Source organism: Mustelus asterias, chromosome 5 (genome assembly GCF_964213995.1).
Source record: "Mustelus asterias chromosome 5, sMusAst1.hap1.1, whole genome shotgun sequence".
Taxonomy (NCBI): domain Eukaryota; kingdom Metazoa; phylum Chordata; class Chondrichthyes; order Carcharhiniformes; family Triakidae; genus Mustelus; species Mustelus asterias.
The window spans coordinates 76,873,554-76,892,634 of NC_135805.1; the positions used below are offsets into that span (position 1 = coordinate 76,873,554).

General features: G+C 44.5%; 1 protein-coding gene across 1 annotated transcript in view; it reads right to left on the minus strand.

The window, feature by feature from the left end:
• tmem244 (transmembrane protein 244) overlaps positions 1–17,805 on the minus strand; it is a 64,638-nt gene extending 46,833 nt beyond the window's left edge. The window contains exons 1-2 of the mRNA XM_078213559.1: positions 17,779–17,805; positions 17,458–17,543 (exon numbers count right to left, since the gene is read on the minus strand). Coding sequence (XP_078069685.1) covers positions 17,458–17,543; positions 17,779–17,805 — 113 coding nt within the window. The remainder of the gene's footprint in view (positions 1–17,457; positions 17,544–17,778) is intronic.
• Positions 17,806–19,081: the final 1,276 nt, after the last annotated feature.

A 19,081-nucleotide genomic window follows, 5' to 3' on the forward strand; every position in this document is an offset into this window, starting at 1 on the left:
CTGAAATATCAATTACAATCATTTTTAAAATCTAGTCATTAGAAATATAGTAACACAGAAAGAAAAGCAGCACAGAGAGGACATTTTGCCCATGTCCATGCCTGCATTAATCATGATGTGGAGAACACACATCTCTTTAACCTGTGTTTAATGCTCCCTCCACCCACATTGTCTGTACCTTTAAGACCTGGCAGGTTGTAGGGATTCGCATTCTAATCAGTATTCTGCAACTTGATTTTGTGTCTGTTTGCACTGTTTGAGAGCACATTTCCCCTCCATCTGACGAAGGAGCAGCGCTCCGAAAGCTTATGGTATTTGCTACCAAATAAACCTGTTGGACTTTAACCTGGTGTTGTGAGACTTCTTACAGCATTAATCATAACAGAAACATTTAACAAATTCCACAAATATAAGCATGTTTTTTCAGGGTCCAGAGATGATTCAAATTGTAGTTAAAAATCCAGTTGCAACTGATTGAAGAAGACAGTTTTTTCTGGGGTTTTGTACAGTGATCTGAGAATGAGAAAAGTCTATCTGATTCACTGCCGACTCTGTCCATAGCGCAGCCTGTGGTGGAACAGTAAATTACAGGCGCCAACTTCAAGGTTTCTGCATTAATTGATGCTGTTCTAACTCCTAAAGTTGTGCTTGGATGTGGCGAGGTAATGATAGTGAATGCTGAGACTGTACTCTCTAAAGCCGAGCAGATTCCAGTCCATTCATTGTTAACCTTAGTGGTGTGAAATTCTTAATAAAATGTCGTCCATGCTTAATTCCGTTTTGATTCAGAACCTTTGATAATTAGAAAACAGGCTAAACATTGACAAAAAAAACCAGTTGTCAGGTGGTTGTCTATCCAGTCAAATCACTGGGTGCCAGTTTACCATTCTGATTGTTACTAATCAATACCTAAGGGCCAATTTAAAACAAAAAATACACTCCCACCCAGGGAGGCTTGCCTACTGGGAGTACGCAAGAGGAAAATTAATGGACAGAAAACAGTGGGGAATTCACTGAGGATATGAATAAAATGCTTCTTGTCAATACTGTGGATTAGAAAACACACAACCCTACAACAAATCTAACAACCTTCGTGGCTTATTTGGTTCTATTATATTGAAAAAAATTGAGACTGTCAGTTTGCTGACTAGGCATTCATTACCATTAACCATGGGCAATGCAGATAAATGTGGACAATAAAGGTCTGGTCCATATACAATAATCTTGTCAGATCTTTAACTTCATTCTGTATCTGGAGCATGTGTTCAGCAAACAAAAGTAGTTAACATATGTCTTGCACAGACAATTATTCCAATTAGCACTATTGGAATAATGTGCGATTCACACCTCGTAGTATGTTTAGGACTAATGTACATCTTTAATTCATTGCTTCTATGATAATAATAACTTGCAGCGAGGAGTTGTATTTTTTTAAAATCAGCTCTGTAAAACAATGGTGTCAAATAGGAATGAAGTCTAGAATGAATTATTGTTTGTTCTAAATGTCCAACTGAGTATAATGAGAAAGTTATCATCAGATACGTGCTGATCTTAGAGCTGATTTTTCTTTTGCTCCATGATTCCCACTGACTTTCCCATACCTCCAAAGTAGTATTATTGTATATTATAAATTAGAAAGGCCTCATTGCTGCTGTGCCCCTGACTGTCTGCGGGTGCACTTGTGTGTGTAATTATGTCTGGTTTTGAAGCTTGTGACAGGTGTCATATCCCTCCTTCAGGGCTGAAATTTGGTTAAGTGTTAAGTGAATTGAAACAAGGAGACAATTATAATTCAGGCAGATATAATTTCAGAATGTTCTGACTACAGATACATTAAAATTCAAACTTTGCGGCTCTGTCTGACTTTCCTTTCTCAGCGCTTGTAGCTGAGACAAAGCACAGCACTCAATGCTCATGTTCATGCAGATGTTAATTTTTCACCTGAGCCTTTCTGTTTTAATGATACCTATCGCTGTACTGTAATTCTAGGAAACTAGTCTGGGAGAAGTGCTTGTGTGCAATATGCTAGGCACCTTAATAGTTATTGCCTTTTTGAAGGTGGAATAAAAGGAAACCCTGAACCAAAAAAATCCATCTCCACGAGATTGCTGGTGCTGGTGCGACAAAAGTCCAAAACTCTCAATAATAGCTCAAGCACTTCCAACCACTTGCAGTGTGGCCCACACAGTGCACTGTGACTGTAGGGGCACTAATGGGTGGCTGTGCTATGTGTGTGCCAAAGCTTGCAGACAGGTGGATCATGACATTAAACAAGATTAGGTGCCCAATCTACCATTATGTACCTCAGCTCGTAGCTTATTTAATTCCCAGCTGACATTCGAGTACATGTGGTAACACCACTAGCACATTTTAATGGGATCACTGTCAGGTGAAGTGCAACGTATGTGGAATTACTATGTCTGATGTTATTGGGGAAGTTGACAAGTTTATGGATTCACAAGGGAGTGGTGCTGGTCTCTGACAATGAGGTGAGATGAGTTTGGAAGACTTGTCAGGAGAAAGACAGCTTGCAGCAATCGGAACTATGATTTCAGATAACCTTTTGCAGGGAGAGGAAGCTGAGCAAAATGAGGAAGGAGGAGGGGAGCCCACCAAGGATTTTACAGAACACTTTTCCTACTTCCAACTCAGCCGAGAGCAATGTCTGAGTTGTCTGTGTTTCATCAAGTGGTGCGACCTCCTACAACCCGACCTGCAGCCTCACAGCAGAGTGAAGGTAACTATCAGTAACTATCAGTAACTATCAGTAACTATCAGCCACTGTCAGTGGCTCAGAAACACCAACGAGGGCACGTGTAGAGTGTCAGTGGCAGGAGTACAAGTGCTGGCATCCTGAAGGAGAACTGCATGCTTGTGCACCGTGGAACCACAGTCATTGCTCTGGGGCAAGGCCTCAAATCCTAGTAATTTACTGGATCACAGATTGCTAGACTGCTGTGAGAGCCTGCAAGCACCTTAGAACACTGGGCTTACATAGCAATAAACATGAACTCAGTTTGAGTTTCCACTGAGATATTGGCTGGCTTCTGTCTGAGCTGCAGTGAAAACTTGAAAACTGAGACATCAAATGCTGCATCACTAGTAGGTCCATAAATGATGTCATGAAGTTGATCACCACTTCCAAATTAGAAATGATAAGCCCTAAATTCTGTGAGAAACCCTATACCATGTTGGGGCTAAACCCCTCGAAACAGAGCTACCAATCACCTTGATGTGCATCCTCAACAACATTTTCTTCCATCAGAGTCCTCACCCAAGTACTCATCAGCAGAACTCATCAGTGAGCTTGCCCTCCAATTATGCAGATTCCATTTCTAAGCAAACCTTTTAAGTACAAATAGTATCAGTTTCTGAGCTGGTCGCTGCATGTTTGAGAACAATGCTTTTCTAATGGAGGCCTGATGTTTCTCTCCCTTTATTGTGAGGCTACTCTGGCCAAGTGGCAGGACTTGGGTAAGCAAAGAATGCAGAAGGGAAGGGGATGTGGTGGAAACTGAAGATCCATGATTGCACCACCTCCCACTTTCATTTCAAGCCAGGTAGCAGTGGGATTTGAGAAGGTGAATAAGGAAGGCACACCAACATCCTGAATGCTTCCAGCAACACCAAATATAACAGCCTCAATCACAGCTAGCTCTATGCTGCAGAGTACAGCCTCTCCAAAAAGAGTCAGAAAATAACACATGTGGGAGGTCCCGTGCCACTTCTCTGCTACGTCCTGCTGTTACATACAAACTGATCCTTCAAGAGAGAAGAATGTTAGAGTGTGTTCATTATGTTTGGATGGTATGCCTGCCATAGCTAAATAAGAATACACAAAAACAAGAAATAGGAACAGGAGTAACCATATGGCCCATCGAGCCTGTTCTGCCACTCTGATTTGATTTGGTTTGATGTATTATCATCACATGTATTAATGAACAGTGAAAAGTATTGTTGCATGCTAAACAGACAAAATATACCATACATAGAGAAGGAAAGGAGAGAGTGCAGAATGTAGTGTTACAATCATAGCTAGGGTATAGAGAAAGATCAACTTAATGCGAGGTAGGTCCATTCAAAAGTCTGATGGCAGCAGGGAAGTAACTGTTTTTGAGTTAGGTGGTACATGTCCTTAAACTTTTGTATCTTTTTCCCAATGGAAGCAGGTGAAGAGAGTTTGTCCAGGGTGCATGGGGTCTTTGATTATGCTGGCTGCTTTTCCAAGTGTAGACAGTGTCAATGGATGGGAGGCTGGTTTGAGTGATAGACTGGGCTTCGTTCACGACTCTTTGTAGTTTATTTCGGTCTTGGACGGAGCAGGAGACATACCAAGCTGTGATACAGCCGGAAAGAATGCTTTCTATGGTGCACCTGTATAAGTTGGTGACAGTTGTAGCCGACATGCCAAATTTCCTTAGTCCCCTGAGAAAGTAGAGGCACTGGCGGGCTTTCTTAACTACAGTGTCGGCATGGGGGAATCAGGACAGGTTGTTGGTGATCTGGACACCTAAAACCTTGAAGCTCTTGACCATTTCTACTTCATCCCTGTTGGTGTAGACAGGGGCATGCCCTCCACTACGCTTCCTGAAGTCGATGACTATCTCTTTTGTTTTGTTGACATTGAGGGAGAGATTATTGTCGTCGCACCAGTTCACCAGATTCTCTTATCTCTTTCCTGTCCTCTGTCTCATCATTGTTTGAGATTTGAACCACAATGGTGGTGTCATCAGCAAACTTGAAAATCGAGTTGGAGGGGAATTTGGCCATACAGTCTGAGGTGTATAAGGAGTATAGCAAAGGGCTGAGGACACAGCCTTGTGGAGCACCGGTGTTGACGATGATTGTGGAGGAGGTGTTGTTGCCTATTCTTACTGACTGCGGTCTGTGGGATAGGAAGTCTAGGATCTAGAGGGAGGAGCTGAGCCCCAGGCCACGGAGTTTGGGGATGAGTCTCGTAGGAATAATGGTGTTAAAGACTGAGCTGTAGTCTATGAATAGGAGTCTGACATAGGTGTCCTTGTTATCTAGGTGTTCCAGGGTTGAGTGCAGGGCCAGGGAGATTGCATCTGCTGCAGACCTGTTGCGGCAATAGGCAAACTGTAGTGGATCCAGGCAATCTGGTAGGCAGGAATTGATTGTGTCATGACTAACCTTTAGAAGCACTTCATAATGATGGATGTCAGAGCCACCGGACAATAGTCATTAAGGCATTAAGGCCTGGCTTTTCTCTGGTATCGGGATGATGGTCATCTTCTTGGACCTCAGATTGCTGTAAAGAGAGGTTGAAGATATCTGCAAATACCCCTGCCAGCTGGTCCGTGCGGGACCTGAGTGCTTGTCTGGGTACCCCATCGGGCCAGTTGCCGTCCGTGGGCTGATTTTTGAGAAGGCTGCTCGGCAATGGTGACCTCAGATACAAGTTCGTCCGAGGCTTCCTTGATGGAGGACGTGCTCTCGCTGACCTCTTGCAGGCATAGAATGCATTGAGCTCATCAGAGAGGGGTGCATTGGAGCTAGTGATTTTACCTGCCTTAATCTTGTAGCCTGTTATGTCTTGCAGACCTTGCCATAGTTGGCGTGAGTTGTGTGGCCAGCACTCAATATTATCATCGTTGATCTTGGGCTTCAACATCATTTTCCTGCCCACTCCCTATTTCCTTGAATTCCCTGAGAGATCAAAAAATCTGTCCTTCGTAGTCTTAAATATAATCAACGATGGAGCATTCACAACCCTCTGGGTTGATTTACATTCACTTGACAGTCAGTGGCTGGACACTCATTTTGTCTTAGTGATTGAAATGGGCAGTTCAAGGGCACCAATTGGATAATGCGCTGATTCAGCTAATAGACTTCAATTTCCGTCGCCAAGAGTGGATTGGTGGTACTGCCACAGTCTGAGCTGGTTAGATCTTGAAGAACAAAGTTGCCGGACTGCCTGTCTGTCAGGTGATGGGAGATAACTGACAAGGGAAAACCTATGAGACTTTGTCCTTACCCTATGCCTGACACAGATTAATCTGTCCCTGACAGGATTCAAAGGAAAGATCACCACACAGTCCTTGTGAACAGAGTCCCATCTTTACACGAAAGATTCCACCATGCGGCACTACCATCATGCTAAGTGTGATAGACTAAGAACAGGTGTAACAACTCAAAACAAGTGTTCATGAAGCTCCATGAGCCTCGCACAGCAGCAGAACTGTCAATCACCACATTGCCTCCTCATAAACCAGCATCTCCTTCACACTGTGATCACCATCCAGCTGGATTGCCCACCCTGGTTCAAAGAGGCATGTAGCAGGGCATGCCAGAGTTGCAGCAGGCATGTCTGAAAATGAGGTGAAACTAGAACACAGAACTATATGCATGGTAAAGAGTGGAAGCAGCATGCTATCGACAGGACTAAATGATCCCACAACCAAAAGAGCAGATCAAATCTCCATAGTCCTGCCATATCCAGCCACAGGCAATGATAAAATATTAAATAACAGGTGGAGGAAGATCCATGAACATCCCCATCCTCATTGATAACAGAGCCCAGGACATGAGTGCAAAAGACAATTGACACCATCTTCAGCCAGATGTGCAGATTTAGCCAGCAATAGCCTGCTCTCCAATGCTTAGTTTGAGTTCTGATGGTGCCATTTGGACTTGGACCTCCTTAAAGCCTTGAGGCCAAACATGGATACAAGAGTTGAAATCTAGACATGAAGCGAGTGTAATTACCCTTGCCATCAAAGCAGCATTCCACCAAATATGGCATTAAGAAGCCCTAGTGAAATCAAAGTCAATGGGAAAACTCTCCAGTGACTGGAGTTACAATTAACATAAAGGAAAATGGCTTTGGTTGTTGAAGGCAAATCATCTCAGCCCCAGGATATTAGTGCAGGAGTTCCTCAGGGCAACATTCTGTCCCAAATATCTTCAGTTGTTTCATCAATGAACTTCCCCCACAACTCCTCCCCACCCCCACTCCCATTCCAAGATTTGCTGATGATTCCAGTGTTCAGTTCCATACACAATTCCTTGAATAATGAGAGAGTTCACTACATTCAATGCTGTCATCAGCATGCAGAATTCACCATTGAGCAGAAACTGGGACTAGCCACATAAATGCTGTTGCTTAGAGTAGGTCAGAGGCTGAATTGTCTGTGGAAAGATGACACTTCCTGACTCCCAAGTCCTAGGAGTGTGATGGGATACTCTCCACTTACTTGGACGAGTGCAGCTCCAACAATACTCAAGAAATTTGACACCATCCAGGACAAAGCACTGCTCTTGCTGCCCCGTCCATCGCCTTAGCATCTATTCTTCTACCCTGTTGGCATAACATCATTGCAGTGTATACTTTCACTGGAACAATTTATCAAAGTTTTTTCAGCAGCACTTCCCAACCCCACAAATTTCACCATTGAAAAAGGCAAAAGGTAACAGATACCACCAACTCCAAATTCCCCTCAAAGTCACACATACCGTCTGACTTGCACATATGTCACTATCTTCATCATTCAGCCAAAATCCTGGAATTTTTTGTCCAACACCATTGTGGGAGCATTTTCACCACATGGACTGCACCATGGTTCAAGAAGAAGATCTTTTAATATCTCCTTCTCCCACATGGTGACATATCACATTCAAGCTGAGAGCAGGCTGGGCTTATTTCTGGATTTTGAGTACAGTCATTCCTAAATCACTTGATGAGAGCCAAGAGAATGTTGCAGAGATTGACTTATTTTATGAGTTTGTTTGCCTCCTCCAGATAAAGTAAATGAGGAAAGCTTAGATAGAATCCATTTTCCACTATCCAGATCACAGATGGGTGAACTCGTGTGTTGCACAACTGGATCATCCTGATAGTCTTTTACCCGATGGTGTAGAAAGCATCAAAATAATAAACCTGCCACAGGAAATGCCAGTGAAGCAGTCTTAGATTTGAACTGATTACTCATTTTGTTGTACCTCATCACAATATGTCTAGACACCTTTCTCTCCTTTCCGGGAATACGGTTGCTATGGTGAAATGAACTGGAATTGTTTATTGTGGTATTATACAGAAGAGTGTGCAATAATGCAATGGCTGATTGATACAATAACATAACTGCATCTGCCGCCACACAAATTACCTTTCGTTCTAGTTTCTGAAACAAGTAAAAATGTGGAAATCCTATCCCAAAATTTCACTCTGGAGTAAACATAATTTCAGCATAAATTCTCCTTGGCAGCCAGTTGCGATGATAGTTGAGATAGGCTTTGAATGCGGCGATGTCTGGATCTTTCTAAACAGTTTTAACCGTGGTGTCAATTTTTTTTAAAAGGCTCGAGAAGCACTGACCGCAGTCTAAACAAGCTTGCATAGTAAACATTCAGTATGAATTCAGAGTTTTGTTTTAGCCTTAATAATATAAAAATCATGAAGAAAATTTGATTATCCTGAAAGAAGATTCAAAAACCATGAAAGGAGCATTAATGCTTGTTCATTTGTATAATGCCAGCATGTCAGTTACTTCTATGTTAATGTCAATGAGAGGTCTGCATTGTCGATTGAACCATAGCCCTCCAGCAGTTGGTGGGCACCCAGATGTAAACCTGCTAGAGTCCTACTGACAGTCAATAGGCTTAAAATCCTTGAAGATCACATTGTCGCTGGTACAGCCAGAATTAAACGGCCAGCAGGCACTAAGACAATGAAAATATTTTTTGTTCAGGTGTTGATCTAACATATTCCTGCTGTTTTACCTTCATTTGACTGCTGGCTGTGTGCAGGACTAGGAAATAGACAACCATAACAGCTTCTTCCCTGCTGCCATCAGACTTTTGAATGGACCTACCTTATATTAAATTGGTCTTTCTCTCCTTACTAGCTATGATTGTATCACTACATTGTGCACCCTCTCCTTTCCTTCTGCCCTATATACTCTATGAACGGTATGCTTTGTCTGTATAGCATGCAAGAAACAATACTTTTCACTGTATACTAATACATGTGACAATAGTAAATCAAATCAAAACAAATTAAATCAAATCAAAGGTAGGGTTTCACTCCCTCAGTAACCAGCGGGTGGTGCAACCAAATTCGACGGTGCCACTGCCACTCCCGGAACCTGCCTCAGCAATCCTAGCAACGAGTTAGATGACAATTTGCTGGACTGCTGTGGCACCCTGAAAGCACCTTTCAGAATGGTACCTGCAGCCAAGGTAGCAATACTCAGAGCTTGCAAAACCTCAGTCTGAGCTTCCAATGCAGTACTCAGATGTTGGGTAGCTTCAATTTGTACCGTCAGGGAAGCTAAGAAATCGACCTTGGACACTGCATCAGGTTTGGGTCCACAGATATGGTGTTGGAATCAGCCACCACTTCCATGCTAAAAAAGAGGGGCTCCAAACACTGCACAAAGTCATATGCAAGGCTGGTACCAGACTCCTCAATGCTTCTTGACAATTACTGCAGGCTTTCTGGCAGGCCTGTCAATGCATCATGCATTTAAGCTTATTTTCTGTATACTGCCCAATCAAAAATCTGTCTTCTGGAACAGACATTGTGTGTGACCTCACCCTCCAATGGGCTGGTACATGTGCAACTTTTAGCCCTCTGCCTGGCCTGCAGGTCACTCATGTCCAGTTTCGCATCACATACAGCTACTGTTTCTAAGCTACCCTCTAAAGTGCCGAGTGTCAGTATCTGAGCTGATGGTTACAAGTGTGAGAGTGAGTGACGGTGTTTCTTCATTATCATCAATTTCTTCCTCTTCTAGGTGGCAACCTTTGGGTATCTGAGGAGACAAGGGTAGGCTAACAGCGAGAGGAAGATGGGAAAGCAAGCAGTGCATCCTTAGACCCTATGTTGCTTGTAAATTAGAGGATAGGATGAAAGGAAGATGGGGTGTCAGAAGGTGGATTAGATATGAGCACAGAATCATCCTCGATGCTTTCAACCCCACTGCAAGCCACATGATCAATAATCATGGTCACTCCAGTGATGGTAAGCACCAACTCCTTTATCGAGATTGTGTGTTACTTTGTTCTGTTCGAGTGAGGAAAGTAAGTCTGCTGAGGTGTTTTTGGATGCTGCGCTCGTCATGGGTGAATAGCAGGCATTGTGCATTAGCTGTGACATGTGGATGTGAGATTTGCAGAAGGCTAAGGTAAATGAAGCTACGAATGGGAGATGTGAATTAGTTGGTCGAGGAGTGATGGGGGTGTGGTGAATTAAGCAGTGTGTGAGGTTCGTGGTTCTGTTGTAAAGATGGGGGCAATTTCCTGGCTTCATTGTGCCGAGCCGCTGGGAATGGTTCCCCCAGAGCTAGGGCTTGGGGATGCTTGGGCTGGACCGGAGGTCGTCAGGTTGGGGGTCACTGCAGGGGTGGGGCTTTTGTGGTGAGTTTTCTCCCTGCCTATCGAAATGCCTTTGAGGAGTTTCATATGAAGTTGAGTTCAAATCCCACTAATGTCGCACTGGTTACCCGACCATCTGTCTGCTGGAAAGGCTCTGTGGTTTATTGTGGGCATTCCATCCAAGGCCCCATGAACAGTGACAAGCACCAGATCTGATGGCTGTGACCTCAATCAAGGGAGCTGTGCAGTTATTAACGCGCTCTTCACACTACATGAACTCTGCAGTGCTCCCTACAATAAAATTAAAGTTCAAGTTTATTTATTAGTCACAAGTAAGGCTTACATTAACATTGCAATGAAATTACTGTGAAATTCCCCTAGTCGCCACACTCCGGCGCCCGTTCGGGTCATTGCATCTAATCAGCACGTCTTTCAGAAAGTGGGAGGAAACCGGAGCATCCGGAGGAATCCCACGCAGACACGGGGCAAACGTGCAAACTCCACACAGACAGTGACCCAAGCTGGGAATCGAACACGGGTCCCTGGCGCTGTGAGGCAGCAGTGCTAACCACTGTGCCACCGTGCCGCCCCTGGGGTGGCAATGGGGCACCGTCGTATGAAAGTCCAGAGGGTACTTTTACTATTGTCTGTCTGAATGGCACGCCATGTCTGGAAGCCGGTTTGCACCATACGTCCAGCTGGGTGCACGCAAGTTTATACTGCAAGGGTTCCTCATGGAGGACTGTCTCACACCCACCTTTATGCTACTCATGAGTGCCAGAGTGCGGAGCCCAGTCTGCCACACGCTGCTGTCAATGGTCTGTGGTATCAGGAGTCTGTATCTGAGAGGTTGGCCATCTGAAGGGGTAGCATTTTGCCTCAGACCAGCGACCACACAACTGCACTGGGGCTGCAGAAGGCATCATGTCGCATCATGTGTAGGCAGAGTACAGCCGTGTGGTAGGCCATTAGTGACCATGAGTGACCATGAGGGTGATGGGCAGTGCCTGTGGCCACTGAGGCAATGATGTGGTAACAGTCGGCAGCCAATTGAGGTGGCACATGGCACCGGGGGTGGTGCATGGTTGTCAGCTTTTAGAATCATGAGAACACAGGGTGCTGGAGGGATTGAGGGGCCCAGGATGGATAACCTTATGGACTGTCTCTCCCTCTCTCCGTTTCCCCCTCCCCCCAGAGGAATTATGCATGTTGGGATTGAGCAAGTAGGGCTGGCAGTAATTCTCGTTGCTGCTGTGGCGGCTGGCAGACATAGCTGCCTGCAGCAAGGCCAACCCAGGCTGGAGGCTGCACCAGAACAACAAGGGGCTGCTGATCAGGGTCAGGAGCTAGCCGGACTGAGGCCCGAGAAGGTGGCCAGAAAACGGCGGAGGAGATCTCGGCTGTGCAGGACTCACACGTCCTATAACGAGCTGTTGGAGATCACGTGCCACTGCAGACTCCGCCTTGACACCTGTGCCAAGTCCTCGTGGACCTGGCACCTCATGGGGGAGGAGGACACCTGCTCCATTAACGTTTTTGTCACTGGATCATTCCATGGAGTGATGATGGCCCACTGTAAGGCAAGCTGTTGTGCTGCCCCGGTGCTGATGAAGTCTGACTTCTGCCTGTCCTCTAACTGCACACAGATGTGGAGATGCCGGCGTTGGACTGGGATAAACACAGTAAGAAGTTTAACAACACCAGGTTAAAGTCCAACAGGTTTATTTGGTGGCAAATACCATTAGCTTTCGGAGCGCTGCTCCTTCATCAGATGGAGTGGAAATCTGCTCTCAAACAGGGCACAGAGACACAAAATCAAGTTACAGAATACTGATTAGAATGCAGAGATCTGTAGAGATTTGCATTCTAATCAGTATTCTGTAACTTGATTTTGTGTCTCTGTGCCCTGTTTGAGAGCACATTTCCACTCCATCTGACGAAGGAGCAGCGCTCCGAAAGCTAATGGTATTTGTCACCAAATAAACCTGTTGGACTTTAACCTGGTGTTGTTAAGACTCTTACTGAGTACACAGATGCCCAGGTTCACGTCTGAGTGAGGGTCTGGGACATCATCGTTCGGCGCTCTGTGGTGGGGGGTGAGGGGAAAGCCGCCATTCCAGGCTGTTGGGCCATGTGGGTCTCCATGGCCCTCACTGTTGGGAATGCTTGGGTTGGGGGGGGGGGGGGGGGGGTGGGGGGGGCTAGTAGAAAATGCTGAGTTCCGATGGGATAACAGATTCCCTGTGGGAAACATCAAAGACAGTTAAGTTGTGGCTTTGAGGTGCAATAATCCTTAACGCTGCTTATTTACAGTGCCAATAACCTTACCCCTAATTATGGTGTCTGCCTTCACCTGTGCCCTCATGGTGCCTCTACATTTTCTTCATCTTGCTGGCCTGGCACTACATCTAGGTGACCCCCAACGATGCACATCGAAGGTGGAGGTGGCCTGCTATGTCCCATGCCCTATGGTCTTTGAAGCCCTTGGCAGATGTCCTCTGGAGGGCCGGGACCTGGGGACCCCGGCAGACTTTAGGGTATCACAGATGCCACTGTGCCACCCATGGCCTATTGCCCATGAGATGCATTGGTGCCAGGAAGAGGGGATTCAGAAGAGCTGCAGACTGCCGGAGCCTCCTGGGTGGGAGGCCCTGGGATGGCCTGAAGTGCCTCCCTTGGGATGTCCGTGGGCCCCTGGGACAATCCATGAGATGGAGGGGAAACTGTAGTAAGCTGCAGAAGCCTCTGTGTCACCTTGCATTGCCAGTCCTGGAGGCCCAACATAGTCTGCACCATGGTAAGCGAGCCCTCGGCAATAGTCCTCTGAGTCTGGACCAAGCTCTGGAGCTCCGCTGCAATTGTCCACTGTGTCTGAAGCCTGCTCCAGAGACCTTCAGTCATGGTCCTCAGCGACACAGCCAAGCCTTGGACCTTGCTACCATTTTCTGCCCCATGCTTTCCACAGCTGTCACCACCCTTGCAGTGTTGGCCTGGGTACCACGCAATACCGACCCTATCTCCTGGACCTGAAGGCTGTGGGGCCAATTAGCCTTGCAGTTGCTGGAATGTTGCTGACACCCCCTTCTGCAGTCACAGCTCTGCCTCTGCACCTTCAGTAGCTCTGGGAGAACCTTTCCCAGCAGCTCAGCATCTGCTGGGGTCAAGCTGTTTCCTGGAATCCAGCAGACCTCTGCCTGCTTGATCCCTTGGACGTTCCCGCCTCCACCTGATATGCATCAGCAGCTGTGTGATGCTCACTAGAAAGTGACCCTGATGCCTATCTTCTAACCCACCCGTCGAGCTGTGTGTCAGTGCTTTCCTCAGTGCTGGTGGGGGCTGACCCCTGATGACCCGGCCTCATCAGGTTTTGATTCTGCAAGGGAGGGAGAAGTGTCTGGCAGCTTGGAACTTACCTGAGACAGGTCATATGGATGAATGTTCTGTGGATCCTCACTTCTGTGATGCTGGCCGAGCTCACAGGCACTCACAGCTGTCTCGTGTGCCTCCCTGAGAGCTCCATCGCTCACTCTTAGAAGTGGGTCAAAAGCCACAACTCGGGAATTCCCCCACCTGTCTTCATTCGCTCTCTTCTATTATGGCCCATCTTCTCCTGTGGGGACAGAGGGATGATTGAAAGCTCGATGGCTGGTGGGCCCGGAGGGCACGGGGAGGGGGGTGGGAAGGAGGTTGGTGGGCCTGAGGGGCGCGGACAGATGACATATGTTGGCGCTGTGCCTCAACAGGCAACAGTTGAGGCACAGCACCTCACCTGGAATGCCAGGTGAGTGCCACAGAGGGATTTAAGGACAATGCTGGGACATCAGGTGCTGGAAGGCCGCAGGGTGTCAGGGAGTGGAATGATGTGGGCATTCCAGGAGTGACAGATGGGACTGATGCCAGATGGCCACTCATCCTTTCAGCTCGAATGTGATCGTTCATTTTCTTGCAGCATTGGGAGCTGGTCCTCACTGACTGCGGGGCCATCACATCCAAGGCTGCATTGGCTTCCCTGCTCCTGTGTCGTCTACCTTTTTGGGGATACCAGGAAGCCCGCCTCTCTTCCATGGCATCCAGAAGCCTTATGAGGTCTGCCTCCATAAAACTTGGCACTGCTCTCCATGCTGCCATCCTCTTGGCATGACTGTCTGTGAGTGCACAGGGAGCGTTTCATTGCAGCTCCCCCTTGTTAACAGTGCATAATTATAAGTCAGTTCGGGTCACATGCCTGGGGACTCCATATCGACATGTTTCACGTGACGGTTAATTCAGTGCATTAAGTGTGGGAGGATTGCGGTCTAATCCGTGCCGGACAGGCTGGTGCAGATTGCTCTGGATTTCTGGTTATTGTGACAATTTTCTTTAGGAAAATTCCGCTCATGTGGCTTGAAGATGCATTCATTGACCTTGACCATTTTATGAGGTCATTGAACATCTTTCAGCACTGTATCCATGTCTTCAGGGCGACGCTCATGGCATTGACTGCAATGACTACCAGTTTCTACAGCCTTTGCAACATTTGACTGGAAGACCTCCTGGTCCCCTGTGGATTGAGAATCTCTCTCCTCCTGTCACACTCCTATGCCAATTCCTCCAGTGCAGTGTCGAAGAAACTTGGAGTATGTTTTCTGGCCAGTTGCACCATTATTCTGAGTTCTTCCTGCTTGGAAATGCATTCCTAGCTATTTCCATCATCTTTTTTAGCCAGAATGCAACACAATTCAAGAAATTATTCTCTGCTTCCTGTTCACCAGCCAATCTTCTATTCATACTAATATGTTACCCACTATACCATAAACTTCTATATTTCACAATACCCTTTGATGCAGCACTTTATCAAATACCTTCTGGAAATCTAAGTACAGTACACCCACCAGTTCTCCTTTATCCACAGTACAGGTTACTTCCTCAAGGAACTTCAATAAGTTGGTGAAACATGATTTCCCTTTCACAAAACCATATTGACTCTGTCTGATTACCTTAAACTTATCAAATCTTCTATCACTTTTCCTATGACAGATGTTAAGCCTATAGTTTCTTGCTTTCTGTCTCCCTTTTTGAATAATGGAATTATATTTGCTATCTTCCAATCTAATGGGATGTTTCCCGAATCTGGGGAATTTTGAAAAATTAAAACCAATACATCAACGATTTCACTTGACACTTAAGACTCTAGGATGAAGTCCATCAGTACCCGACCTCTTATCAGCCCACAGCTCCAACAATTTACTCAGTACCGCTTCTTTGGTGACTGTAAGAGAGTGGTGAATCTGTGGAATTCACTACCACAAAAAGTAGTTGAGGCCAAATGTTAGGTGATTTCAAGAAGAAATTAGATATCGCTCTTGGGACTAAAGGGATCAAGGAATATGGGGACAAGGCGGGATCAGCCATGATCAAAATGAATGGCAGAGCAGGGCCCGAAGGGCCAAATGGCCTACTCCCACTTCTATTTTTTATGTTTCTATGTCATTTTCCTGACTTACTCCCTCCCTTTCATTTCCTGGGATGTTACTTTTATCTTCTTTAATGAAGACTGATACAAAATACCTGATCAATTCATTTCTTTGCTTTTCATTATCAATTCTCTAGACTCACTTTTTAGAGAACCAATGCTCACTTTAACTCTTTCTAAAAAATATTTGTAAAAACACTTGCTATCTGTTTTTAGATTTCCAGCTCGCTTTCCCTTGTACTTTAGTTTTCCCCTCCTTATTATTTATCCTTTGCTGTTCTTTATATTGTGTTTAATCTTTTAACTTTCCACCTATATTTGCACAACTATATACTGTTTCTTTAAGTTTGGTAATATCTTTAACCTTTCTAGTTCACCAGGGATGGTGGGTCCATCCCTTGGACTTTTTCTTACTTGTTAGGATGTGTCTATTCTGTGTATTCTGAAATATCCCCATAAATGCATCTGTATTGACCTACCCTTTAACCAAATTTGCCAATTCCAACCAACTCTTCTTTCATGCTCTTATAATGGCCCTTATTTAAAGTTTACTAATATAGTCTCAGACCCACTCCTTTCTCCCTCAAACTAAATGTAAAGTTCAATCGTATTGTGGCCGCTGCTACCTAGGGGCACCTTCACTATGAGATCATTAATTCTATCTTGTTGTACAACTTTCTTCCCTGTGTGTGTCATGGTGAGCTGCACGAAGGAAGTAGAGAGAAAGACACTGTCACAATGAGTCCAGATTTTATCTGCCTCATTAAGAGCAGGATAAACCAACTGTCTTCTATTACTACATTGGGAAATCGACAAACAGTGACTCAAAACCAAAGAATGGAAAAAAGAATATGAAAAGACACCCGCATGTCAGAACAACCTCCCACTCAATAAAGTTTGCCCACAGCAACAGTGCTATCAATTCTCCAACATTAATGAGAACAAGATACAGAAGGATTATAAGACCACCAGACAGCCTGAACCTCTGAACTTAGAGACTTGAGGGGGAGAGGGTAGTAGTAATAATGTAAATATGTGAGATAAACTGGGATAACTTGCACGTATGTTAAAGACCTGTTGTAAATGTAGTATAAGAGTCTCATGCATAAAGGGTTAATGTGAAATGGAGTACAGTATCACTCACATTGATCTGAGAGAACACAACCCCCACACTTAGGGGGTCAATGTGGTTTTGGACAGAGCCATGTTTAGAAGCAAGCATGGAGACAGCTCCTAGCATGAACTTTCACTATAGCTATGTATATCGTTTTTAGTAGTTAATATTTACTGTTGAAATACTTCAGATTATAAATACCTTAATAAGACCAACTGAATTATGTCCAACACCTTACAATGCTTATTTGCACATAAATAAAAGTGAGATGAAAAAAACTAGGGCAAACCCATTAATTCACATTTTTAGCAGGGGTTGCTGCTTCATTTTTATGCATGCTAGTGAAGGGGAAGTCAGGTTTACATCTGATACCCCTTGTGATAAAGTAGCCTTATCTGCCTTTCACATCACATTCATACACCTAAAACAGTTGCTTGGGTGAACTATTGGTAAGTTGGGCTACCATTGATGAAAAACAGAGAACAAATAGATTCTTCAAGACATCTGAGTTTTAACATTAATGTTCAGATTTTCCTATAAGATCAGGAATTCTCACCTGAAAGTTGCAAAGAGTATGCTGCCTATAACGTAATATACAGCATAGAAGGTCGTCAAACATGTCAGTAATTGTAGGAGGACTGTCTGCCAAAAAAATCACAAAAAGAGAACAGTTAGATTCAATAAAAGAATTTATAACCGTTTAATTAATTTTGACAAATTCTAAATCAACTACAAAAATGATGTAATGCAGAGCAAACCAATTGAATATTTTGGCTTTATCACTCATTAATAACAGTAAAACTGAAACAGGTTTTATACAATCTTTACCAAAGCCCAGATTATTCAATATATACGAAAAATTATGTGCAACTGATACCTTTGTATCTGCAACCTTCAGTGCCATGTACACATTTAGGCCTACATACTAAGTCAAGGAAAGATCCCTCCAAAGGTAGCAGACAAGGTCAATACCATCCAATTCCCTTTTTCTTTCAGTGCGTTTTTGTAAGTAATCATTTCAGAGTGACAGGATTATGTGATCAAGAAAAGCAGTGTGAGCCGTCTGTCAAATCCAATAAGGCAATCACATGAGAGAGATGTGAGATTAGCGCTTAGATATTTGTGCTCTGTAACTGTTGCCAAAAGAAAGACATATCATAGTTCACATACAAGTGCATTATTGAACTTTTCTTCCAAAAGTCATATTTATCCAAGTAGCTCCTGTAATAGAAATAACCTGGAAGCAAAGTAATTGCATCTGATTCACAATCTAAAGGATACTGTGCATGCAAAGAGGAAATATGCTTGTTAAGAGTAAATGGTTAATATCATGAGTACCTGATACTGATGTCACTATTAATGTACTATGATGCAATGTCACACACGACTTAGACGGAGTTCTGGTGGGAAGCAGATGTACAACCTTGTGTAGTGAACAGGGTTGTATATAGATCTGTCAATTAAACAATGGTTTTCACAAATAACAGTTTATGGTAGCATTTTTAGGGTAACAAGCAAACCAAAACAAAACCCCATCCAGACCATGAGCTTGAAGAATCCTGTTTCGAACACCATGAAGTAGCTTCGTAGTCTAGAGTATGTTAACAGCAAGTCCATATTAACAACTCATAACTATGTACATGTTTATAGGAGAGTGTACAGATGTGGAGCTGACTCTGATCTAGGGGCGTATTATTGGCCACTCCCGCCACGCTCCTGCTGCAGTGAGGTCGGAGAATTTGACAGCCAGCCAAATCTCACTGCGGTGGGATGGGAAAATCCCACCGGCATGAATGGCGGTAAGATTTTGGCCTAGGTTTTTACCCCTCTCTGTCCACCTCTAAATTGACCCTGGCTCTGGGTCCTCTGCTTTTTCCCATCAGTGTGTAGGAGGTACTGTAGTCAGTCCCATGTTAACCCTTAAATGTATTAGACATTATTGCTATCCCTCCATCCGAGCTTTTATCTCATGCATGTAGAGTACTTTAGTTTATTTCCAAGTCTTGCATTGTTATAAATCTTGTGCATTAACCTTTTTTGTTACAACCTCAATGCTTTTCTAACACTTTGCTATCACAGAATTAACATTAACAACATTCTCGCTACCTTATCTCTCCCCTTCAAGTTCCTGGAGTTAGGTGATCTGGAGGCCTTATTACCCTTCCACATCTCATCTGATG